Genomic DNA, 26,631 nt, shown 5'->3' on the forward strand with positions numbered 1-26,631 from the left:
ATCCGGTAGTTACTGCATCTCTTGGTAGTGGTGTCGAGTTTGCCCAACCCTTTGTGGTTGGCTCGATTGCGGGTTTGATGTCTCCCAATGTTCAGTCTTTAGGTGTAGGTCAGGGAAAGTTAGGTTCCCCGTCTCTTCAGGGTGGTATTCCGGAAGTCGGTCTTGCCTCTGCTTCTATTTCTGCTCAGCTGTATACGGAAGATGTAGAGAGAGAATTTTCTATAGAGGACGTAGGTCCTCCTCCTTCGGTAGCAGGCTGTCCGCTTGCGGGAGACAGCGAGTATTGTAGAATGATAGATCTCATTCACCATTTGTTTCCTCAGTCGAAAGTTGATGAGGAACCTTTAAAACCAAACCAAGCAATGTTCGAGGAACTTTTCTCTACCAAACCGTTGGTTTCACATCAATCATGAAAGTTGCCTTGGTTTGGGCGTGTTGTACAAGCCCTGAGGGAGGCAGACTCTAGGTTAGCTGTGGTAGTGGGGGTGGGTAAGCAGGACTCGGCTCTTATTCCCAGTCGTAAACCCTTGTATGGTGTAGCGGGTAACCCTTCTTCGGGTTTCAGAGTACCTCTTAACAAGTCAGTGGAGGCTCTCCTCCCCAAGGTTCCGTCAGGTAACAGACTTGTTGGTATTTCAGTGAGAGAAGCAGCTTTGCTTGAAGACACCTTTAGGAATCAGTCCAAAGCTCTGTCGCACACTATGTGGATGCTTTCGGGCCTCATGGGCTTCTTAAAATGAGACGGGTATACTCCTTCAGATCCCGTTTTATTCGATAACCTTATTATGTCTGTATCGATGGGGTTAGCTCATCAAGCTAATGTCTCTGCAGGTTGCACTACCTTTGTTGCAAGAAGAGGAGGGATTTTTACATGAGGCATCTCCCCCCTCATTTCCCAGATATTCATGAGCGAGTTTTATCCAGGGCTCCTCTTGTGCTCTGTGACAGTCTCTTCAAGGGGGGAGGATGTATCCTCTGTGGTCGACTTTGTTTCTTCCACATCTGTAGTTGAGTCTCGGCAAGCCATTATCCGAGTGGCTGCTCAAAGTACTAGGTCCCCAAAAGGTGCATGTGCGTCTTCTCCAGGTAAACAATCTGGTTCGTCTTCCCTGGCCAGGTCTCCCAAGAAAGTCAGGTTCTCATCCAGACCTTGTCTGCTTCCTCCAAACCCTCTTCTGGGAATAAGGGTTTTCGGAGATAGGAGACATTGCCCTCGTCAAGGCCAGTAGGAGGTTGTTTGTCCTCCATCGTAACAACCTGGGAGAAGTGGGGTGCAGAGAGTTGGGTGGTGGAGGTCTTAAGAGTGGGGTACAAGATCCCTTTCCATTCTGCCACTCCACTATCCAATTCCCTGATAGTTCTTTCAAGCTATTCCCTGTCATCCATCAGGGGGAAGGCTTTGATGACGGAGATTCGTTCTTTGTGGGACAAGGGAGCATTAGACCTAGCTCCCCCCACTCTGTGGTTTTACAGTCAGATCTTCGCAACCTCCAAGGCAGACAGTTCTTGGAGGCCCACCTTAGATCTTTCAGGCCTGAACCATTTCATCGCTACCACAAAATTTTGCATGGAAACGACTCAGTCAGTGCTGAGGTTAGTCCGAGAACATGACTGGATGATGTCAGTGGACCTCAAGGATGCATATCTCCAAATTCCAATACATCCGGAATCTCAGAGATTCCTTCGTTTCTCAGGTCCACTGGGAACCTTCCAGTTCAAATTCCTCTGTTTCAGACTGACCACAGCACCTCAGGTGTTCACAAGGGTGATGGCTCCTGTTTCTGCTATCATGCATCGTCAGGGCTTCCTCATGAGGAGGTACCTGGACAACTGGTTAATTCAAGCTACTTCCAGGGGGGAGGCTGTAAGAGCAAGGCACCAGTCTAGTGTCATAAAACCAAATCGCTATTAACCAAGCCTGCCGATAACCGATGACTGCCTGTACATAATTTCAAATTCCATCTAAAAATATTTTAGTTTAGACCCTGGAACAATGATTTCAATGTGTGTGAAAAGCCATAAACCAGCTTTTTCGCCAGTACACGTTGGGGCTTCTTACAATTTGCGATCGTTAGCTGTTTGTAGAAGCGAATATTGTTTTGGAGAATTTATCTTTCTATTTGGAAGTTTTATCTAAAGAAATATTCCACAATTATGAATTATAGATAATCTGTTCAGATAATGATGTCGGCAGTAGACTACCAGGCAGTAGCCTACAATCTACGTCGATTCAGTGAGAATATGTTAGCTAGACTGTAGTAAGTATTGTCTGTAGCCTATAACCTAGGATTATGTATCCTGAATGGTGAAAAAAAAATCTGAATTAAGGTAAGATTTGCCAACATATCCTGTTAGGCTATAGGCCTAAGCAGTAGCCTAAGTTTGCACCAAGGACTGTAGGATTAGATAAAGGGCTACAGACATTTTCCCTTTTCATGTAACCTGTATATTTAAGCATTGTCTTAATACTATAGGCTATCATGTGCATACCCTTAAAAGGAAATTTGGTAGATCTAAGCCCTTATACCGCGGCAAACTAAACTGTGGCAGTTGACGTTTTTCTATACAATTTTATCTCCTGCACAAGAATTGAAAGTAATATTTTTTTGGCCGGCTATAATTAACCTGTAATTTACCTTTGAACTCCATCCTATGGTAAGGGAGACTGATGGGAATGCGGGGTTCTGGGTGGGGTAAAACACTAGGGAGAATTACAGCTTAAACTCTATCCTACGGTAAGGGGGGCCGATTGGAAAGCGGGGTTATGGGTGGGGTAAAACACTTCGTGGAAGGTTTTGCTATATTAATGTGTTATTTCCTTCTATTTATGACATTTGAAACACGAAATACAAGCTGAAATAAAGCGATAAATAATCCGATAATGGAGCCGTTACATAGCCAAAATCCACCTATTACTACTGCTATTACGACACTGAATCCTACTGCACTTGTGCCATGTTAAAGGAGAGGAGACCAAGGAGAGCTTTTGTTTCAGTCACCGGACACCAACTCCTTACCTATGTTACACTTCTAAGCTTGCCTTCCTTTAAGGGGTCTGTCACCCGGTCAGGTAACCTGTTCATCTCGGTTAGGTTAGGTTGGTTAGGATAGTAGCATAACCTATATGTTACACTCCCTGCTGGTTACGTATCCCACCAAGGTCTACCAGAATTCAAATACAGTGGTACCTGGTTTGTCAAACGTTTCATATGTCGAACTTTCCGTTTTTCGAATAAAATTTTCGAGAAAATTTTGTATAGTTTGTCAAACAAATGCTCGTACTTCGAACTGACTGATTATCTAGTTTATACTTGTATTCAACAGCCTACTGGGTCTTACAAATTAAACTGTAGTATTAAACTGTAGTATTAATATTTTTCATTTACAGTATATAGTTTAATGATAACAATATTTGACAAAATACATAAAAGTATAAAGCATTTAATATAAAATTTAGCTTTCAATATAACATTTAGCATAAAAGATATATAAAATCGTACATAACAATGGTGACATCACGCCCAGCTGACTTGAGACTGAATGAGGGAGCGTTGATAGTTGAGGAGAGAAGGAGAAGAGAGAGAGTTAAAATATTACTGTATGTATGTAAAAGCAATAACAATTCACATAAAAAGGGAATTTCTCAATAGATTTAATGTAATGATAAAATATGAAAACAATTTAATACAATACAGAAAAATAGTCTTAATTGAGCCAGTGTTTGGTGTGCCGAGTGAGACGGTCTAGTTGAACAATATTAACAAAATATTAAATGAAAGAACAAAGCTTTTCACTGTAAAATTTAACACAAATAATTAACAAAATCATTCGTCATTACGTTGATACACAGCTGACTTGAGGTAGAGTGATGTAGCATTTATATTTTTTAGGAGTAATGAATGAATGATTTTAAATTATCGTGCGTCGTGGTATTGTTGAGGAGAGAAGAAGAGGCAGTAAAATCTTTACTATAATATGCAACTAAAAGCAGACCAATTCACATAAAAAATGATATTTCACAATAAATTTAACATAATGGTAAAACACGAAAACAAATGCAATACGGTAAAAAAAAATGCTTGCTCAAGTTTGATGCACCGAGAGAGAGAGAGAGAGAGAGAGAGAGAGAGAGAGAGAGAGAGAGAGAGAGAGAGAGAGAGAGAGAGAGAGAGAGAGAGAGAGAGAGAGAGAGAGAGAGAGAAAAGAACGGCACTGCTTCCCATCAGCTGATTTGGGGTGATTATTTGCCCCCATTTCTTTCACTTACACTGGATCTGCCCAAATCACTTTTATATTTGTTACAGTAAAATACCAATCTAATAATAATTGCTTTTTACAATTTTTTTACTACTTTAAAAGTACTAACTCAGCTCTGTAATAAACAAACTGGCACTGCTTTCAGCTTCTGCATGCCTTCGATTGTTTGTTTAAGCAGCTTCCTTGTGAAAAGTTATTTTATCTCTTTCTTTTCTTGTATTCTTGACTTATTACTTATTTGTTTGCAAAATCCTCATATTTGTTTTAAAAGTCTGCCATTTGCCAATAGTAATTTGATGTATTGTGGCATAATTATTCTATTTTGTGCACTTAAGAACCAAGTGTAAACACGCTGATTACTCTCTCTCTCTCAGACACAATCGGACACACACACACTATCGATTCCTTTGATTATCATTGTACTTAATGTAAATAGAATTTATTTTGTTATCAACCTCTCCATACTGCAACCAATTCGGTTTGCTCAAAGGGTTCCCTTCTCTCCTCCCACCATCCCCCAGCCGGCCGGCGTCATTCTTACCAAACAGTTCATAAATCGTACACAGAAAAAATAAAATTTAGAAAATTTTACTTCATATAATGTACTGTTTCATTACTTTACTCTCTTAATACAACCTTTGAAAACATTAATAATAGAAAAAATGTGAAAAGGGGGATTTTGGGTTGGCTGGAATGAATTATCTTGATTCCCTTTATTTCTTATGGGGATATTTGTTTCATATTTTGAACAAATCATACTTCGAACAGCCTTCTGGAACTGATTAAGTTCGAAGTACGAGGTACTACTGTATGGGGGTTTGTTTACTTACTGTATGAGGAACTACAGAGGTATCCCTTAATAATAATTTAATAATGACTGACTTCTAATAACTTGCTTTATATCACTATAGAGCTGCCATTATGCAGGACCCTCAGTTCAAGTGATCCGAATCAAATTGCTTGGGTCATTTTGTGGAGTGGGTATGGCTTATGCCAACTGCATGCAAGTTTTAATGATGAAACTGCTCATTTTAAGCTGTTCCAGTGATTCCTAGGGTTCATAGAACTACGGAAAGTGGAAATTATATCTTTCTGGCAAAACTTTGGCAGCAGATATTATACCCTTTTTTCTCAAACCAGTATTTATGATTGCATCAAAACCCAGTAACATCATTCCCCAGTACCACCCAAGTGTTTTATGTTTTGCAAAAACCCAGGAAAATCAGTCCCCACTACCTCCCAGGTTAAACCAGCGGAGGAAATAGAGGGATTTTTACACGGGAGACAGTCTTCCTATGGAATATGAAGGGGGCATTGCCACTGGAATGCCCCTGCTGAATCCAGATGGATCAGTTCAGGTAGCCATGGGAGAAGCCTTATAGAAGGAATTCTTTCCCCATTTACAGCTATTAATGCTGAAGAGGATCTTTTCCTCCAAAAATGGATACCTACTAGGATCCATCTGGCTCCAACAGAAATTACTATAATTTCAGTGGGATATTTTAACTTACCCAAGACTTCTGTCCGTTTGGTAACAGGCAGTTGGAGTTCAGTTGTTGATGCTCAGTCATAATGTGCAAGCTTCCCCAAACGGGATACACAGTTTGCGGCATTTGATCAGTTCCATAAGGAAATTAGGATCCTTCCCCCAAAAGGGATACAAGGATCCACCTGAACCCAATGGAAATGACAACAGTTTCAGAGAGTTATGGTAATTCACCTGGGACCTCTGCCCCTGGGGAATGGGCAGTTGCAGCTCAGACTGAGCACTCGGCTGTAGATGCTCAGTCAGGTTATGCAAGCTCCCCCAGAAGGGATACACAATTTGTGGTATGTATTTGATCAATTCCGTAAGGAAAATATGAATAACATCCGAAAATGTCGTTGCCACAGAATGGCAGTGTATGAGTGACATGATGCATGATTCCAAAAAGGAATCTAAGTTAGTCCAGTACACTCCAAAGTGTAAAAGTACTGCATCCTGCAACCCAAAAGTGAGAGGGGATGCAAATGTTGCCCAAATAAGGTATCGTGTTGGAATTACTACTGGAAACCACTATGTATTGGTCAGGTCTGAATACAAGACTTCAAATCAAAACATGATAGGGGCTCCAGAACACATCCCTGATGATACTTATGATCCTTGGTTAGATGCATCAGTGCGCATTTTCTCTGCCTGTAGTAAATATGTAATTAATGAGAGAGAAACTATGATCGAAGCTGTACTTGTGAAAGACCACCAACAGAAATGGTCTTCGTACCTATGTCAATAACATTAAAAGGTATAGAAGACACCCTTTATTAGGACCAGTTGCTCACCAAAGAGTTCCAGCCTTCTGTCTCTTCATTTTCAAAATTGTTATTCTTGTAAAGATAGATTTTCAGAATTTTGTAGTGCTTAATAGACTAGAGATAATGGCAGAATTAAGACCATTTGCCTCGATCGTCCCAGGTTATTAAAACTCTACCAAGGAATGGGCAACACTACAGCTCCCCTCTGAAGGGGAAAAGCCTTCTTTATTTATAGCTACACACAAACTTAGGACCCCTATGAGAAGAATCTCAGAGGCGACAGCCTCAGCAGAATTTCGTCCTAGGATCGACCTCTTTAGTATTGTAACCTCTACCACCTTGCTGGAAGTTGCCATCAAAAGTCTTCCAAAAGGTTCTAGAACAATTGTTGTTGTTGTGGTTAAAAGTCTTATGAGAACCATGTGGCAAGCATCCTGTGACTTGCTAGAGTGGTGCATAAAAGTGCAAATAGAAACGTTGAAGGGCTCCAACTAGTCACGTCCCAATGTAACTTCATTATTACATAACCCTTTCTGTAAGGACCTCTCGAGTAGTCTGTTGTGGTTAAAAACTTGACAAGCAAGCCCACCAACAGAATTGTATGAGAGTACTCTCTTTTGGGAAAAAGGGGAATTTAGGAAGCAAAAATCCAAAACTTCCCCTTACCCAACCCAAAAAGATTTGCTTAAAAAGGTAAGTCTTCAGACACTCCAAAAGGATTTTTCCCCAAAGGACAGGTAGGTACGTATTCAGATGGGATGATGCTTCACAAAAGGACAACAACAGCAGCAAGAAAATTTTTTTCACAAGGTCCAAAGACCCTCTTATAAGAAGTAGAAAAGCAACAAATGAAATGCCTATCAAGGGCAGAGGTAGAGGAAGAGGTGGATACCAATGGGAATGGTTGGTTGGGGGTCAACTTCAATGACACCACAGGCAATTGAAGTCTTCCCTATGGGGACACACCGTTAATTTTAAAGGGGTTCTTCCAAAAACCATGCCCCTCTTTGGAATGTTACATGCAGAAAGTCCCTGTTAATGGGAGCCATAGAGAAACATGCAGATATTTGTCATCAAGCAGGTCTCTAAGTGTCCCCAAAAAGGTTTCCTCCAAGCAAAGAGTGATCCTAGACACATCAAAATTGAACAGGCACACTGTTTGCCATATTTCCCTAATAAGTACCATTGCCCTAGTGCATTCGATTGTTCTAAAAGGGACTTAGATCTGAAAGATGCATACTAGCATGTCCCTGTCGTCGTTTCCTTCCGTCCCTTCCCAAGGCTCCAGATAGGGAATATGTACAGGTTCAAAGCCATGCCCTGTGGGGTAATCATTGCCCTAAGATTTGACAAAGTTAGTAACGGTATTCTTCGTGAAATCAGAAATACAACTATAATAGCCCACCTAGATGACTGGTTGATCTGGGGGCCCACAAGAAAAGTGTGCTTGAAAAACCTAAGAGCAGTGATCAACTGACTACAGTCAAAAGTTTTATAAGTTGGCAAAATCCAAGCTCACGCCCAGCAGACACTTTAAGTAGCTGGGACTATGTTACTCAAAACAGAATGAGGCAAGTCCTCAAAATATGCCTTGCACAGCCCAGAGTTTCCAAAAAGCAATTAGAATGTATGACAGGCATGCTGCAGTTTGCATCAATAACAGATCCAATATTTGGATTGCAACAAATGAATGTGAACGAATTCTAGCTGTTACATGCATGCAACAAACAAGATGTGAGATTGACCTCGCCAAAAGATTGAAAAAGTTGGGGAGGTACTTAGGCCTTGATCCCGGAAGGAATCTCTGGCGATACAGGTCACCCTGAACCCTCAGTCTATATGAATGATAATACACACAGAAGTGCCCTGTTGACAGGTGAGGAGGACGTTGGGAATAGCATTAGGTGACAGGGAGGTGTTCTCCAAGAAATTGTTGTATCAATTTCCTGGAGCTGATGTCTGCCTTTTTGTCTCTCATAAAACTCAAGCCTCCATAAGAGAGACATTTAGTTGGTTCTAGACAACTTGACTGCAATGTCCTACATTAAGAGGTTGGGATGATACCTCTTCTCAATATGGTAATGCTAGCCATCCTTCGATGGGGTAAGAAAGGAAGTGGTACTTGTCTGCAATTCACTTATAGGGTGTCTCAGTGTAATAGTAGACTCTGTATCAAGGAAAATGACAGCCTCAACAGAGTGGAATTGGAAAACCACTCTTTCAGAAAAATAACCAACATGGTTCCACAAATGAAAGTGGACCTGTTCTCCACATATGAGAATCACAAACTGCCCAGCAATCAACAGCAAGACTGGAACAAATGGAAGATGAAATAACCATTCCTCCATAGTTCCAGATTTCGAGGGTGTTGAACAAACTCCTAACCTATTAAGGAACAGCTTACTTAATGGCCCCAAATTGGCCAAACAGGCATTGATTCATATTACTTTAATAATGGGCGAAGAGATAAATTCCAAAACTGTCCGTTGTTTTACCCCAGTTAGTAGAAGGGAAAGTAGTTTTAAGGATCCTCCTTTCTAGCCCAAGACCTTCATGAGTGGATTTTCTTGAATACAGTAGTGCCTCCGGATACGAAATTAATCCGTTCTGAAGCGGCCTTCATAACCTGATTTTTTTGTACATGAACTTCCCTGCCAGATATATACTTAGCTTATGTCTCTGACATCACGACAGAAAATTCAAAACTCGCGGCACACGCTACAGGTAGGTCAGGTGATCTACCGTACCCGCCGCTGGGTGGCGGGTGTAAGAACCAGTCCCCCTTTCTTGACAGATATTTTTCTGTCGCCGGCTGGACAACACCTGTTGTTCAGTCCTTCCAATGGTTAGATTCTTTCTCGTTGCCGACAAATTGGATTTTGGTGAAGTACCCTTTGTCTGTTGGCTTGGCATACGCTTTTGGATTGTTATTTGGATTTTCTTTTGGATTTTTCTTTGGATTAATAATCATGGATGATTCTGAGGTTAAGAAACCTGCTTTATTTAGAGTTTGTTCAGTGAGTGACTGTAAAGTGAGGCTTCCAAAAGCTGCTTTGGATCCTCACTCCGTATGTAAGGTATGTAGAGGGAATGAATGCTCTTTCGTTAACCCTTGTAAAGAGTGCGAGAGTTTGGATGAAGATGGATGGAAGGCTCTATCTTCTTATTTAAGGAAGTTGGAGAAGGATAGGGCGCGCAAGGCTTCTTCAAGAAGCTCAAGTAGATCTAGAGTCAGTGAAACGGACGTTGAGAACCCTGTAGCAGAAGTAGTTCCTTCTCTTGTTTCAGCCCCTGCGCCCAGCTTTGAACCCGAAGATTCGTTTTCGGAAGTTGCTTCCGGGAGAGCCTCGATCAGGAGTAAGGAGAGCTTCGCTCGCTCTCAACAAGGTAAGAGTGACAGTGCAAGTGATCAGTGCAGTGCTCCTAGTGCAGTGGAGGGTGCGTCTGACCGGCTCACTAACGCTTCCAGGCCTAGACCTCTTCCAGACTCCCAGACCCAGTGGAGGAGGAAAGTCGAAAGCCGCAGGAAGGTTAGGGAGAACCCCCACCGGTCAGGCGTCCCCTTGGCAGATCCTGTTGCTTGTTCCCAGGCTGCCTTGGATCGAGCCAAGAAGGAGTTATTGCGCCAGTGTTTCTCGTCATCTTCGTCGCCTTCTCCTAAGCGTAGATGGAGTGCCTCGGAGTCGTCTCGCCCTCTCAAGAGGCCCTGGAAAGCACCTTGCGCCCTTCCTTCCAGCCCCGAATCCTTCGCGGAAGAACCGGAAGTGGAACGCAAGAGAGCCAAGAATTCTGCTGTTTACGCTTCTTCTGTTCGGTCTCGGACTACATCTCCTGTAGAGGAATTCAAGAGGTCTCCTGCACGCATCTTGGCGGGTCTGCAGGCGCAGATTGCGGCTTTAGCAGATTCTATTGCCGGGTCTTCTCATCGTCGGAAGGACGCCTTGCTTCCGGTGAAGAAGTCAAAGAACGTCTCTTCTGCTCGCTCTCCTCCTGCCAGAGAAGTTCTTGAGCCTCGTAGTAGGACGTCAGAAGTGCAGGTTTGAAGTTTCGGGATCGCTCTCCGAGTAGGCTCTCCTCTCTCCCCAGCAAGAGTATTGAACATGTCAGGCGCAAGGAGCCTGACAGGCGCTCTCCTCAGGATTTCCGCTCCTCTTCGGTTAAGCGTCAAGAGCCTCGTACTCGTCAGGAGCGAAGGAAGAGTTCTTCGCCTGGTAGCCGCTCTCCTTTTGACGTGCGCTCGGAGCCTAGTAGGCGCCAAGAGCCTAGTAGGCGCCAGTGGAGGCATTCCTCTCCGTTTGATCACTCCCGTTTGGATAGGCGCACAGAGCCTTGTAAGCGCCGTGCTTCGGACAGGGACTCTTCCGTGGAAGTTTTTTCTCCCCGTGGCAGGCGTCAAGAGCCTGGTAGGGGTTTTGAGTCTGACAGGCGCCAAGAGCCTGGCAGGCGTATTGAGGATGGCAGGCGCCAAGAGCCTAGCAGGCGCAGAGAGCCTGATAGGCGCTCTCCCTTGTCCAGGCGCTCATCTGTGGACATAGACTTTGCTTCCGACAGGCGAGCTTTCGCTAGTAGGCGCTCTCCTAGTAGGCGCTCCCCAAGTAGGTGCTCTCCTAGTAGGCGCTCTCCAAGTAGGCGCTCTCCTAGTAGGCGCTCTCCAAGTAGGCGCTCTCCAAGTAGGCGCTCTCCCAGTAGGCGCTCTCTCAGTAGGCGCTCTCCCTGTAAGCGCTCTCCCAGTGGGCGCTCTCCATGTAGACGCTCTCTGAGGAAAAGCTCTCCTCCTTGCAGTAGATCTTCTAAGCGTCATTCGTCTGAAGAGTATCTTGGGGATTCTGAGGAAGATTTGCCCAAGGATGCTTCAGTTTCGTCGTACAAGAGACTGACCGACCTCCTCTTGCAAGATTTTGGGGAGTCTCTTTCGGCTGTTGCTCCTCCGTCACCTCCGTCCTTATTTTCGACGACCAATATGGCTAAGAAGTCTTCAGTCGTTAAGATGAAACCGACAGTGTCGATGAAGAAGGCTCTCAAGAACTTCGACGATTGGTTGGTCTCGAAGGAGGAGAAAGGGAAGACCGTATTTTCTTTTCCCCCGTCCAAACTTACGGGAAAGATGGGGTGGTTCTTGTTTACGAGGTCAGGAGAGCCCTTGGGTCTGACTCTTCCCTCTTCGGCAGACTCGGACTTCTCTTCGTTGGTTGATTCCGCACGTCGCTCGGCGCTTAATTCTGCGAAGACGACGTGGGGTATGAGCGAAGTTTAGATCACCTCTGAAGGGGAAATGTTCCGGGTCTTAGAAGTTTTTAACTTTCTTGACTGGACCCTTGGAGTCATGGCTAAGAGGACTCAAGATCAAGACTCTCTTTCACCTGAAGACCTTCACGCGGTGCTGTCTTGTATGGACAAGGCAGTGAGAGACGGATCCGGGGAGATAGCTTCCCTTTTTGGCGCAGGAGTAGTAAAGAAAAGGGCGGTTTTCTGCTCCTTTCTTACCAAGGCTGTTTCCCATGCACAGAGAGCTTCCTTGTTGTACTCTCAACTTTCTCCGCAACTCTTCCCGAAGAAAATAATCAATGACATTTCCAGCTCGTTGTCAGCAAAAGCGACGCAGGATATGCTGGCTCATTCAGCTAGGATCCCGAAACCTTCGTTCCAGCAGAAAACGAAGAAGGACACTCAGAGTAGGCAAGAGCCCTTTCGAGGAGGCCCTTCGTCCCGCAACTCCTCCTCCAGAGGTTCGAGACCACCTAGAAGAGGAAGGACCTTCTCTCGGTCTATTAGGGCCAAGAAATAGCTCTCGTGTCCTCCAGACAACTGTGGGTGCCAGACTTCTGAATTTTGCAGACGTCTGGGCACAGAAGGGGGCGGACAACTGGTCCCTCGCTATCATCAAGAGGGGATACCTCATTCCCTTTATCTCGAGACCACCTTTGACCACCACACCAAGGGAGCTGGTGGCCAAATACAAAGACCCACTCATGAATCAAGCCCTCCCTCTAGCAGTAGAGCTGATGTTGGAGAAAGAGGCAATAGAGATGGTAGAGGACCCTCTTTCCGCGGGTTTCTACAACCGTCTGTTCCTTGTTCCCAAGAACTCAGGAGGATGGAGGCCGGTTCTGGACGTAAGCGCCCTGAACGTCTTTGTGAAGAAGAGGAAGTTCGCTATGGAGACGACTTCATCAGTCTTAGCAGATCTTCGTCCCGGGGACTGGATGGTGTCACTGGACCTTCAGGACGCTTACTTCCACGTGCCGGTCCATCCTTCGTCACGCAAATTTCTAAGATTCATGTGGGGAGGGAACGTTTTTTAGTTCAGGGCCCTATGCTTCGGCCTTTCCACAGCCCCCCAAGTCTTCACAGGGCTGATGAAGAACGTTGCTCAGTGGCTTCATCTCAAGGGAGTGAGGATTTCCCTCTACTTGGACGATTGGCTAATCAGGGCCAAGTCCAAGGAGAAATGTCTGGAGGACCTATGCTTAACGTTGAATCTAGCAGCTTCTCTGGGTTTGCTAGTGAATTTCGAGAAGTCACAGCTAATCCCCAGTCAAGATCGTATGTATCTGGGGATTCTGATGGCTTCTCAGGTTTTTCGGGTGTATCCTTCCCCAGAGAGGATAACCCGGTGTTCGGAGAAGGTCGCAACCTTTCTAGAGAAAGATGTATCCACAGTGAGGGAGTGGATGAGTCTGTTGGGGACACTCTCCTCGTTGGAGCAATTCGTTTCTCTAGGGAGGTTGCACCTCAGACCCCTACAGTTCTTCCTGACGAGGAACTGGAACCGAAGATCTCAAGGTCTAGACTTTGCGTTCAAGATTTCGCAAGTGGTAAAGGAGGATCTCCGTTGGTGGCTAGACCCTCTCCTGTTCAAGGAAGGCCTATCCTTGCATGTTCGGAACCCCAGCCTAGTGTTATATGCAGACGCATCGGACATAGGTTGGGGAGCTACTCTCGGGTCGAGAGAAGTGTCAGGCACCTGGATGGGGGATCAGGTGTCCTGGCACATCAACAGGAAAGAGCTAACAGCGATTTGGTTCGCTCTCAAAGCCTTCGAACCCCTCATAAAGGGAAAGTCAGTTCAGATCAACTCGGACAACACCACAGCCCTGGCTTACATTCGGAAACAGGGGGGGGGACTCACTCTTTCTCCCTGTACGAGACAGCGAGATCGCTCCTCCTGTGGTCGGAGGAAAGGAAGATAAGTCTTCTCACCAGGTTCGTACAGGGAGAAAGAAATGTCAGAGCGGATCTGCTAAGCAGAAGGAATCAAGCCCTTCCCTCAGAGTGGACTCTGCACTCGGACGTATGCCAGGAGCTGTGGAGGACGTGGGGCAGGCCCCATCTCTACCTCTTTGCGACCTCCAGGAATGCGAGGATAGATCTATACTGCTCCCCTATTGTGGACCCAAGAGCAGTGGCAATAGATGCATTCCTGATGGATTGGAAAAACCTGGATCTTTACGCGTTCCCGCCTTTCAAGATTCTAGGGGAAACGCTAAGGAAGTTCGCAGCTTCAGAAGGAGCGAGGATGACCTTGATAGCCCCGTTCTGGCCCGCCCACGACTGGTTCACAGAGGTACTGGAATGGCTGGTGGATGTTCCAAGATCCCTACCACTAAGAGTTGATCTGCTCAAACAGCCCCACTTTGACAGGTTTCACAAGAACCTCCCCGCTCTCAGTCTGACTGGATTCAGACTATCAAGAGTCTCGTCAGAGCTAAGGGTTTTTCGGCAAAGTCTGCAAGGGCTATTGCCAAGGCACATAGACCTTCCACCTCCAGAGTCTACCAGTCGAAGTGGGGATGTTTTTTCGACGTTGGTGCAGGAACTCATAAAGTTTCCTCCTCCAGTACCTCTGTGACTCAGATAGCAGATTTCCTTCTCTTCCTGAGAGAAAAATGCGGGTTAGTAGTCTCTACCATCAAGGGCTACAGGAGCATGCTTTCTTAGTCCCTAGCTGGAATCTAGATGTTGTACTGCTCTTCCTGAGGTCCTCAAGATTCGAACCTCCCCATACAGCTTCGTTCAGAGACCTCTCGATGAAGACACTTTTTCTCTGTGCGTTAGCTTCAGGGAAGAGAGTCAGCGAGCTGCAGGCTCTAGAAGGTGAGGTAGGTTTCCAAGGAGGCTCCGCAGTTTGCTCTTTTCTTCCGGCTTTCCTAGCCAAGAATGAAAACCCATCTTCACCGTGGCCCAGGAGCTTCGAAATTGAAAGCTTATCCTCCTTAGTTGGGACAGAAAAGGAGAGATCTCTTTGCCCGGTGAGAAGCCTGAAATTTTATCTTCAGAGGAAGAGAAGACTTGGTGCTAATGCAAGCAATCTCTGGTGCTCAGTAAGGGACCCCAGTAGGCCCTTATCTAAAAATGCCCTCTCATTCTTTATCAGGAATGTTATTAGAGAAGCCCACACATCGTGCAATCAGCAACAGTTTAGTCTTCTGAAAGTCAAGGCGCACGAAGTAAGGGCCATCACGACGTCTTTGGCTTTCAAGAAGAATATGTCATTGCAAACCTCATGAAGGCCACTTTTTGGAGGTGTGAATCAGTCTTCTCCAATCACTACCTAAAAGACGTATCGATTACGTATGAAAAGTGTTTTGGGCTAGGCCCTTACGTATCGGCAGATTCAGTGCTGGTGGGGCAGGGAGCACTGAAACACATCCTTTTTAATCTTTTTCCCTGTTAGTTTTTTGATATTGAGTTTTTTGGTTGTACGAAGGAGGTTGCAGGAGGCAGCTCCTTCTTTCGTATACTAATATTTGTAATTGGTGAGGTGATCGGTTGTGCTTGAGGCTACTTGCGTTTGGTAGTGATAGGCTCTGTCACGTAAGCGGGTTGATCCCCATTGACCAGACTCTGTTTGGATTCTGCCAAGTAAGTGGACTCAGTTCCCATTGGTAGACCCAAAGAGTTCTTCAGCTACAGGTCACGCTCTCGCTGAAACTCTTTAGGCAACGCAGACTAATAGACAGTAACTATGAAGTCTTCTGCCTAGATCAGGTAAGAACCAAGGTAATATATTTTATTCCTTTAACATGTGTTTGTCCCCACTTTCTAGGTGAGTATGTGTCTCTTTCCCTCCACCAAGGGTGTCAATCAGCTAAGTATATATCTGGCAGGGAAGCTCATGTACAAAAATGATATTGTTATTATACAATAAAGTTTTGTACATACTTACCTGGCAGATATATACGATTGATGGTCCGCCCAGCCTCCCCTCAGGAGACAGGTGGAAGAAAAAATCTGACAAGAAAGGGGGACTGGTTCTTACACCCGCCACCCAGCGGCGGGTAAGGTAGATCACCTGACCTACCTGTAGTGTGTGCGGCGAGTTTTGAATTTTCTGTCGTGACGTCAGAGACATAAGCTAAGTATATATCTGCCAAGTAAGTATGTACAAAACTTTATTGTATACTAACAATATCATTTTTGTATCTAGAACTACGTTTTACGTGTAAATTGCCTAATTCGTTCCAAGCCCTACAAAAACTCCACAGTGAATTTTATAATAAAGCTAAATTGACCAATAAACAATGAAATACAACAATTTGGACCATTCAATACCTAACCTAACTGTGCCTGACTTGTAAATAAAGTGTATTAGTGTACAGGGTACAAGAAATGCTGTACGTACATATGTAGTAAAATGGGGAACCTTACCTTTTGAGTGAGGCAATGTCTGAAAGTGGCAACAGAGGAGGACAAATGGCAGAAAATATGAACACTTAATTTTACGAAACATTAAAAAATGGCAGAAAACATTAACACCAAACTTTACGAAACACATTAACAAATGGATGAAAACATTAACACTTAACTTTACAAAAAACTTATTATTATTATTATTTTTTTTTTTAATAACTATACAATGAAGATTGCTTCTGCCTGCTTTTCAAAATGTTCCTTAAACGACTCAGGCAATGTAGGCCTTTTCAGGGTCTCTTTTCTACAATTGATTGCACTTTATGAAAAGCAGCTAGAACATCCTTAATTTCTACTGTTGTTATATGGTCCTCCTCTTTGCCACTGGTAGAGAACTCTTCTTGAACGACGTTATGTTGCATGGCCTCCAACTCCTTCAGGTCATCTGTCGTAAGCTCCTCTTGGTGCTCCTCAAGAAGGTCATTGATGTCGTCCTCGTTGACGACCAGCCCCATGGACTTGCCAAGTGCAACGATCTCGTCAAGATCTGGTTCCGAACTAGTTTCAGGATTGTCAATTGTTTCTGAATCTGCATCAGCTTCGCCCATGTTGAATCCCTCGAAGTCTTGGGCGGATATGACATCAGGCGGAAGATAAAGAACCTTGATAAAAGAATACTCCGCTAGGATATCTTCCTTGAGGTCTGGAGGGTGAGCAGGGGCATTGTCCAACACCAGCAGACATTTCAGAGGGAGGCGCTTCTCTTCCAAGAATTTCTTCACTGTCGGGCCGAAACAAAGATTTACCCATTCAGTGAACAAAAGTCTCGTTACCCAGGCTTTCGCATTAGCCCTCCACATCATCGGAAGCTTCTCCTTTAGCACTTTGTGGGCCTTGAAGGCTCGAGGAGTCTCCAAATGATACACAAGTAAGGGCTTCACCTTACAATCCCCACTGGCGTTAGAACAAAGTGCAAGAGTAAGCCTGTCTTTCGTAGGCTTATGCCCGGGTAGCTTCTTCTCTTCCTGCGTGGTGTACATCTGGTGAGGCATTTTTTACCAAAAAAGGCCAGTCTCATCACAGTTGAAGACTTGCTGAGAACTGTAGCCTTCATTGATTGTCATCTCGTTGCATGTCTTAATAAAGACTTCGGCCGCTTTTGTGTCCGAGCTGGCAGCCTCCCCATGCCACACCACCGAATGGATGCCAGTCAGTTTACAGAATTTATCAAACCAACCCCGAGAAGCCTTGAAGTCTGGGGTTGCCGTCAATGTCCCTTCTCCTGCGTCGTCTTTGGCCTGGGCACTCAGATCATCAAAATTAGCGCTGGCCTTCTGGCAGATTGTCGTCTCGGTTATCTTTGTCTTTAATCCAAACAAGAAGCAACCTCTCCATCTCATCATGCACGTGTCTCCTTTTGTTGGACAAAATAGTCACGCCCTTGGAAGGTGTAACTGCTTTGATGGCTTCCTTCTGCTTAAGGATGGTGCCTATCGTCGACAGATTTCGGCCGTATTCCTGAGTGATCACACTCAACCGCATGCCAGCTTCATACTTTTTAATTATCGCCATCTTCATCTCCATAGCAAGTATCCTCTTTCCATGAACTTCAGCAACATTCTTGGGACCCATGGCTAATAACGTAAGTTAATTAAGCTCACACACAACACGATAAAGTAACTTACTACAAAGAAAGCTAAATCACTAACTCTTATTTACGTTAACAAACGAAATCTATGTGAACGAACAAATTCCATGTGCGTACGAAATGCTGATGTGACGAAATGGTCGAAGGACGCCTTTACGCAGAGGGATGATGGGACAGATGCTGACCAGTAGGAGAGCAGGATCTTACGGCGGTGACTAGCATCAGGAACCAATGGGAGAGGGGGAGAATGGTGGAGAGTCTACCGAGTTGGCAGCGCATGAGTTTTAAAATTTTTCTCAGTGGCCCAGGCAAATTTCGGTTTACAGTACATACACCCTTTCACAACCTGAATTGTTTACGTACACAGAAGCCAAAAAAAATCATCTTTGCTTTCGTAACCTGGATTTTTCGTATGTAGGGACTTTCGTATGTAGAGGTTCCACTGCATTATCTATAGCGTGAAAATTACTCATCCAACATTGCTAGGTACCTAATGCAAAAATTACATACTTCATATATATCTGGCAATACCAGTATACAGTACCCCCCCCCCCTCCCCCCCCCCCCCTAGATACGGGATGTGTACAGACCCCCCCCCCACCCCCCCCCCCCACCCCCCCCCCCCCCCCAACGAATGTTTAGAATCCGCGAATAGTTGGAAACCCCATAAAAATGCTGAAAATGGCCTATTTTGATAGGTAAAACTCAAGAAAACCCCACTAAAAATGTTTATAGTACCTGCTTATTTTAATAGTTTTTATCACAAAAAGTGCATTTTATGATGAAATTGATTAGATAGACCAGGAATTCATGGACATTTCTCATACAAAAGTAAAGCAAATAGGTGAATTTCCTGTGAATAATGGGTAGATATGGTCCAGAGAGAAATCCACGAATACGGGGTCCCACTGTACGTATATGGAAGACATAGTTATGTTATATCAATACTGATAGCCCAGTCAAAAATTCTAGGAAAGGAAATGTTAAAATTTCATATCCCTTTCAAAGACAAATGCTTTGCAGTTACAGCAGGCATGGAATACAAGGCAGCATTAACAGAATGATTGATTTATGATTTCACGATTTGACTCTGGTATAGTTGTCACTTCCCTTCTGTGGTCCTTTGTACTACAAAGATCCGCTCCAGAAGAGTTCCAGTTACTTGGTCCATGAACAAGGTTCTTAGACTTCGATCAGCCCCGCAATTCAGTGGACCTGATACAAACCCTGAGTCTTCTTCTTTGAGGGGGACAACGCAACTCACAAGCTACAGTATGCAATATTCTTGATTGCATTAGCATCATGAGCTAGTATTAGCAAACTGGGCTCTCGTAAAACAGGACAATACATTAAGCAAAGAGCTGACAATCAATTTTTATTGTCCTCTGGCCTGTCATTTCTGGCCAAAAATTGGATTCCTTTAAGAAGGAAATCTCCTATTTGAAGTAGACTAGAATTAGCAGACATAATATTATGCCCAGTTCATGCACTTAAGGTTAACCTAGAGGTCATGGCAGACATCCCAAAAGGTCTGTTTTTTTTCTAACACTGGCAACACGTGCCACAAGCTCGAACAAATTTTACTACTGTGTATTGGTAGGTGGCATAGATATTCTTGACCCATAGGCGCTATAGCTGCGAACCACGGGTCTTCCCAACAGGCAAGTATGCTAATTATTACTGGGGAGGGTTTGACAATACTGCAACCATATCCAGCATGTTTAGGCAAGTCACCACAGAACTTCACCCTAAAAAATGTAAGTTCGCACTTAGTTTCTTGTTCTTTGCTACCAAACCTAAAGGTATTTGGAATAAGAATGGGGCCTTGAAACTAGTGGCTTGACCCTGGAGCAAAAGTGTTTTTGGTTTATGATTAGAATCCAAGAGCTTTTCGCCACCTGTCAATTTCTTTGTAAAGCTTCTTGAGGACGAGACAGCAACTACACTATCAAAAAACAGGTTTTGATGTAGGAAAAACCTTTTTTTGGTAGTTGCTGTTGAGTCCTCAAAACCCTCCCACTTCCCTGACTGAAAGACGGGTTTTGGGTATGGCATCATCCTACATTAACCAATAGAAAGGAATGATGTCTTGGTCAGATTTTAGTCATATGTAAACAATATGATAGTGCGTATGCTCATAACCACTTATTGCAGTTTTGACGTAATAGTAAAACTGGGTATATTGGCGTTCGCTGAGGATAATAGAAAGTGCCCTCTTATCCTGAGTCCATTTATACTCTTTTACATGTTATAATGTTTATCATTACGGCACATTACCCAGCCATAAGACAATTTAAAAGAATTCTTTGACATTCGTCTGGTCACCAAGTAGTTCTGGATAGACCATGGAAAGGGTACTCCTTGAGGACTCAACAGCGACTACCAAAGATAGGTTTTCCTATGTACAAATGTGTTTTTTTATCAATAGTGTAGTATTGTTTATTTGATATTAAACTTCAGAACTGTCAACCAGTTTTTTTTATTTCATAAAATTTGGTCGTTGGTACCCCCTGAAGGCCTTGTTTGTCATTTTTTTAATTATGAAAGTAAAAGTTTTCATTCATATTTGTACAGTATATAGTATGTGATATATAGCTGGCAAAGGCAAAGTAATTTCTTTAATAGGTTAATTTTTTTTATAGGCTTGAAGGAGCAAAAGTAACCAAGGCAAGGGAATGGAAACGTCCTGTGGTTAATGGTGTATGGCTGAGTGAAGTTTTGCTTGGGCAAAACACACCCCCTTTAGTATACCATGGTACTCGTTATCAGCACTATCTGGATGATCCATTACGAATAGATCCTTCTTTAGCATCTCATCTTTTCAGTGAGTATCTTTTACAAGCTGGTTTTTTATGATTATGTGCTGCACATACCACTTCCAATTGCTTTTTTTTCATGCCATATATGATATATATTTCCACCCTTGTATCATTTTACTGTAATATATATGAAATCTGTAATTGGAAATTAGTTTAAATAAGCAGTATTGCTTGGGATTTATTATTTTTAAGTTACCTCTTTACAGATGCTTGGAAGTATCCAATTAGTGTATCAAAAGAATCAGTAGAAAAGGCAAAGGCTGGGAGAGAAATAGCCTTAAGGAAGCGAAGATCAGAAACAGATGGTAAGAACATTGTAAATTTCAGTAGAACCTTGCTACTAATTCACTATGTTACACTTTTGAATTGATTTGACACTAACCAATATTGAAAACTTAGTAGCACCTGAACAGACGCATTTCTGAGTGGCCTTCTGATAAGTAAAAAAGCCCCTAAATTATAGCCGGCACTTCAATATTTTCTAGATATCTAATAGCTAGCAGTAATTCCATGTAGTTCCTAACCTGTATTTTACACTTAACATTCAGTTAAAGAGGTTAGTTGAAAAATGCATCACATCTAAAAGGGCAGCTTAGCAAGAAATAATGAAAATAATGTAACTGATAAGTACAGATATCCATTAAGTTGAGGTATTACCGGTAACATTTTATCTGTGGATATTTGGTAATCAATTACAGTTAAGATTTTGTGTTCCATATACCAGATAGACATAGCTAATAGTTTCATAACTGGAATGGACTTATTTCTTCACTCACACCATACCATTGAGCTTAATTTGGGGTCTTACTTTAATAAGGCAAGTGGTAAGCAGTAGACCCCAACATAAAAATTTTTCTAGCCTTAAAAATCAATCAGCAACCATCACAATCAACAAATTCATCTTGATTATATTGTTAGAGTTTTTACACAAATGTAAAATCTTGAGAGATAAAGGTAAACATAATTTGCAGTAACTTGCAACTGGACTTTGGACCAGGTCATAGTTTTGAAATATATTTTTTGATAGTGTAGCCACTGTTCATCCTCAAAGGAGTTAGTCTCATGGTCCCTCTAGGGCTCCATATGACAGACCATCCAATATAAAAGGAATTCTCTTAATTATTCTCAGTCAGGATAGTTCTAGTTTACACAGTGATAAAGGACCAAGGGCAAGAGGGCTCTATCTCATGTCCACAGTAACTGCCTCAGTTTTCCCTTCATCCTACTCATATGTACTGATGTGACAACAGGGTGGATGTTTGCCGACTTCCTAGTTACACTCTGGTCTGTCCAAGAGTTCACTTATCCTCAGTGAAAAGCCTTAGCACCTTAAAGTTTTGATGAGTAGGCTCATATTTGTTAAAATTGGGAGCCAGTACATCTCCTGTAAGGCAAGAAGTTAGGAGTACAGGTAGTGTTCGAGTTGCGATAATCCGATTTTATGATGGGGTTAGCAATTAATACTGATACGACAGTATTTTGAAAATATTTTAAAATTTTACTCGTAATGGGTGCAGCCCAGCAGCGTACAACCAGGCAGCAAGAAAGACAGATCGTGGTCCCCCGTACTCGCGGGATGCATACTAGACCCCCATGTGAATAGTTGGAATCCCCATAAAATTGCTTGAAACCTTATAGTATTTTCTTAGTTAAAACTAGAGAAAACCCATCTAAAAAATTTTATACCTGGGTTTTTTAATAGTTTTATCACAAAAAGTGCATTTTATGATGAAATTGATACAAAAACCCAGAAATTTGTGGATATTTCTCATAGAAAAATACCGTGAATAGGCAAATAATGCAGGGAAATGTTCCCAAGAGAAATCTGCGAATGTGTGAGTCCATGAATCCGGAAAACACAAATACAGGGGGGTCCACTGTTCAACCGAATTGGATAACAACATCTATTTGGCTTGTATTTCAACCATCATATGATAGTAAACAATTACCGCAGTTATGTTATAAATGACGTTATGTATAGTAGGACTGATATATTTTTAGGTAAAAACTTTGTTTGCTATAAATCAAAGATCAGCAAGGAATATACTGTTAAATTTAAACAAAGTTGTAGCTGAAGCTGAGAACACTTTTCGAGTTGCTAATGACTGTTAATGTGCATCAGTAACAAAGATAAAACTCTTGTAAAGTTATCCGATCAAACACAACCATAGATAAAGTTGAGAGAGAATAATTTTAATCAAAACTTCAGGTCTTGAAAGAATACAGTTTACTGCTGTTTTCACACCGGTAAAAGATAAATAACGTAACGGTAAAGCTTGTACCAAACTGAGGTCCAGCAGCTGTCAAATATATCACATAATGTGACTGGAGGGGAGGGAGTGCATTCTCTCTCTCTCTCTCTCTCTCTCTCTCTCTCTCTCTCTCTCTCCTGTGATTTGAGTTTTATTTTACAGGTATGTATGCTATGTTTATTAATATTTTCAAGTGATAATAATAATGATAATTGTAATTACAAAAATCATTTGTGATAGTATTTTACAGAAATACTACAATAATCTTTTCATATCACTTTCAAAATAAGGATAACTCTCTCTCTCTCTCTCTCTCTCTCTCTCTCTCTCTCTCTCTTTTACAGAGATGTATGATTTTTATATGATAAATAAATGATTTACTAATTTTCAAATATCAATATTAATGGAAACAGCAATAATATCAATTCATGAAAGAAAATGCTAAAGGGAATTAGTAAGATTTTAGTTTATAAATTAAAAATTTATGTAAGAGTGAAGGAAATCCCACTCTTCATGCATCTTTCTTTCGAACTCCAGGTACCAAACTGAGGACCAACAGCTGTCAAATATCTCAAGTAATGTGACTGGAGGGGAGGGAGTGTTCTCTCTCTCTCTCTCTCTCTCTCTCTCTCTCTCTCTCTCTCTTTTACTGAGATGAGAGATTTTTATGGTACATGTATGTATGATATGTTTATTAATAATTTCAAATAATAATATAACTGTAATTACAAAAATTATATGTAATAGTATTTTAAAGAAATACTACAATAACCTCTCCATTTCACTCTTTCAAATACAGATAACTCTCTCTCTCTCTCTCTCTCTCTCTCTCTCTCTCTCTCTCTCTCTCTCTCTCTCTCTCTCTCTCTCTCTTACTGAGTTGAGAGAATTTCTATGGTACATGTGTATATGTTTATTAATATTTTCGCATAATAATAATAATAATATAACTAATTTCAAAATTCGTATGTGATAGTATTTTAAAGAAATATAATAATCTATCCATTTCACTCTTTTAAATAAGGATAACTCTCTCTCTCTCTCTCTCTCTCTCTCTCTCTCTCTCTCTCTCTCTCTCTCTCTCTCTCTCTCTCTCACCACATGAGATATGCATGTCATAGTGGTAACTTTCGCCCTCTGTTATTGGCTCTAGGTATACATTTTTAATGATAAAATGTTTAAGATGATTTTGAAATTATATTAATAATATAACATCAAAGATTAATACAGTAATAGGTTATTAATTTTAGGTATATTTGAAGTAGGATGTTATTTAAGGTATACATTTGGTATCTGAACATTCAAGATAGGCAATTATAAGCGTTTTTAGCGGTGGTTCTAACTATTCGCCGGGTTTTATCTAATCACGGGGTGTCTGGTACACATCCTCCACGAGTACCGGGGGGGGTGGGGACCTGAATTTAGTAAGCAGTTTTCAAGTTGACATACCAGTGAACTGAGATACTTCAATGGGTTATGTAGTAACACATGAGATAAAATGAGAAGTTGTTCCATGACTTTTTGTCAGGGAAGTGGGAGGTTTTGAGGACTCATCAGTGATTACCAAAAATAGGTTGTTCATATGCAGAACAAACCTTCGGTCTTAACAATAGGATAATCTTCAAGCGCTACATGGAAACCGGTAAAAACAAGGAATCTGTGGCATCTGGCAACTCATGCGTATACGCAGTGGATGTTTGGTCTTAGACCAAGCTCGGATCCTCGCGATATGCTAAGTCTTTCTTTTACCGCCTTGGAGAATGGAGTTTCGTTTCCCTCTCATTTCCAAGCCGGTTTTTTTTTTATTGTAGCCTTCGCTTTATTTCTTTTTATTCAGCCTAGAAGATCTGTGGACATCAACAATTTAGAAAAGCCTTCTTTGTTGCTGTGTTGAACTTCTTTGGGACAGATACTGTTGCAGTAGGTACGTCTTTAACTCTGCATCTGCATCGCTTACGTTGTGGATGGTAGGCTAGTCCGTCTCCTAAGAGAGTATTGCCTTTTCAGAGAGACAGGACCCCTTACTTTGCTTTAGTGCTTTGATTTGAAAATATGTGTATTGACATTTATGCTTTTATGTATCTTTCTCACATGTCTGGAAACTTCTTAATGTTTTAGTCTTTCAGAATGTGTGCGTTTGGAGATGTTCGGGACTAATTTTAACGGTGGACGATTTGATCTTCCCTTCTTCTTGCAGGGCCAGTCGTGTGTGTTGTCTTGCCTCTTTCCCTCATTTTAGTAGGATTGGGGCATGGGCGGTATGGCTATCATCTGTCTTTCCCTCCATCCTCACATATTATAATTTTAGTCTCAGGTTACATCCTCTTCCTGAGGGAGAGAGAAGTTTTGTTTATTTACAGATTCTGAAGTTGTCAGCCCTGTTTCTCATCTGGAACCTGGCAGCGGTGGCGTTCTCCCATAACTTGAGAGCTCCCTTTGCTTCCATCTGACAGATGCTATTTCACTATTTTTGACTTGTGTGTTTGTGGTGTGAAGAAGTGTGATTTTAAAGCAGTCAATGCTGTCAGTGGTGGGTTCCTTGCTGTTTCGGAGCCCCTTCCTGCCAAACAATTCATGTCGTCGTGCGGGGATACCAACCTTGTGGTTTGCTGTGAACATTGTTTTTGTATGATGTTCAACGTAGTGGTATATTTGTAATACTATTTTGATTTACGTTTTCTGCTCTATTCAAATGTTCTTTTGCTCTTTGTGACAGTTCTGGTGTGTGACATCGTGAATGGGATTGTGACTTCATGGGTTCTGCCGACTGCATAGTTGTCGCTGCTCTGAGGATAAATCTCTCCCCATATTTCTATTACAATGGGTTTTTTCTTGAAGATTCATTGCTAGCAGTCATGTATACATATCCTAGGAGTCCATCTGGTTACTGTAGGAGATGTCAGGATGCTCTGTTTTGCCATCATTTCTGTTACCAAGAGACCCTGGCCTTGATCTACATTGGCAATGTTCGCTTATATGGCATCTCTGAAATGACTTTGAACTTCGTCCATGGCACCATCGCTGTCTGTTGTAACCAGTAGTATGATCTTTCTGGAACTGGTATTTGGATGGACTGCTGTGTTTGGTTGTAACTGTCTTGGAGTTTCTGCAACTGAGAGGAGGACTCCATCTAATTTCTTTATTTCAGAAATGGAGTCATCCAAGATGGCGGTAGTTTGGGCATGGCTTGGGCTAACAGGTTCTCCTTCCATGGATGGGATGTTGTTTGCATGCTGCCACCTTGCGGAGTCCCTTCTTTATCATGAGTTTAGCATTTGGTGTGGGATTTAAGGAGCACTCATTTAGACTTAGTAGCATATAGATGAACAGGAACACCCAAACGATTACTACTCCTTTGATGGCCCTCAGGCTTAAGCAGTGGATGTTTCCGTAAATTTGGCCTAATTCAGACTCGTAGGCCTGCCCCTTGTATCTATTCTAAATACTATTGAGCAATTTCAAGTTCAAGAATTGCTTAGTGTCTCCTGTAGAGCCCTTGTAGCCTCAGAGCAAATGATTTTTAGAATTTCTAATGCTCTCCATAGATGTCTCTCATTCTTCCATTAAGAGAAAATCAACTCGACTATGCAATTCCATACACTTCCATTAACTTATGAATCTCCTTAACTGCTTGGAGATGTTGGAATGTCCCCTCCCAATGAGAAGTTTTCAAGTTATCATAGGATCTGTCCTTAAGTGAAAACAGCTGTCACCTGGGGTCAAACAGTGCTCT

At 42.5% G+C, this 26,631-nt stretch overlaps 1 protein-coding gene across 1 annotated transcript in view; it reads left to right on the top strand.

Annotated features, from left to right (window-relative positions):
• LOC135224520 (PAX-interacting protein 1-like) overlaps positions 1–26,631 on the top strand; it is a 363,885-nt gene that overhangs the window by 233,479 nt on the left and 103,775 nt on the right. Inside the window, exons 12-13 of the mRNA XM_064263576.1 lie at positions 20,470–20,651; positions 20,853–20,951. Of these exons, the coding sequence (XP_064119646.1) occupies positions 20,470–20,651; positions 20,853–20,951 (281 nt within the window). The remainder of the gene's footprint in view (positions 1–20,469; positions 20,652–20,852; positions 20,952–26,631) is intronic.

Source organism: Macrobrachium nipponense, chromosome 12 (genome assembly GCF_015104395.2).
Source record: "Macrobrachium nipponense isolate FS-2020 chromosome 12, ASM1510439v2, whole genome shotgun sequence".
In the NCBI taxonomy this organism is placed as follows: Eukaryota; Metazoa; Arthropoda; class Malacostraca; order Decapoda; family Palaemonidae; genus Macrobrachium; species Macrobrachium nipponense.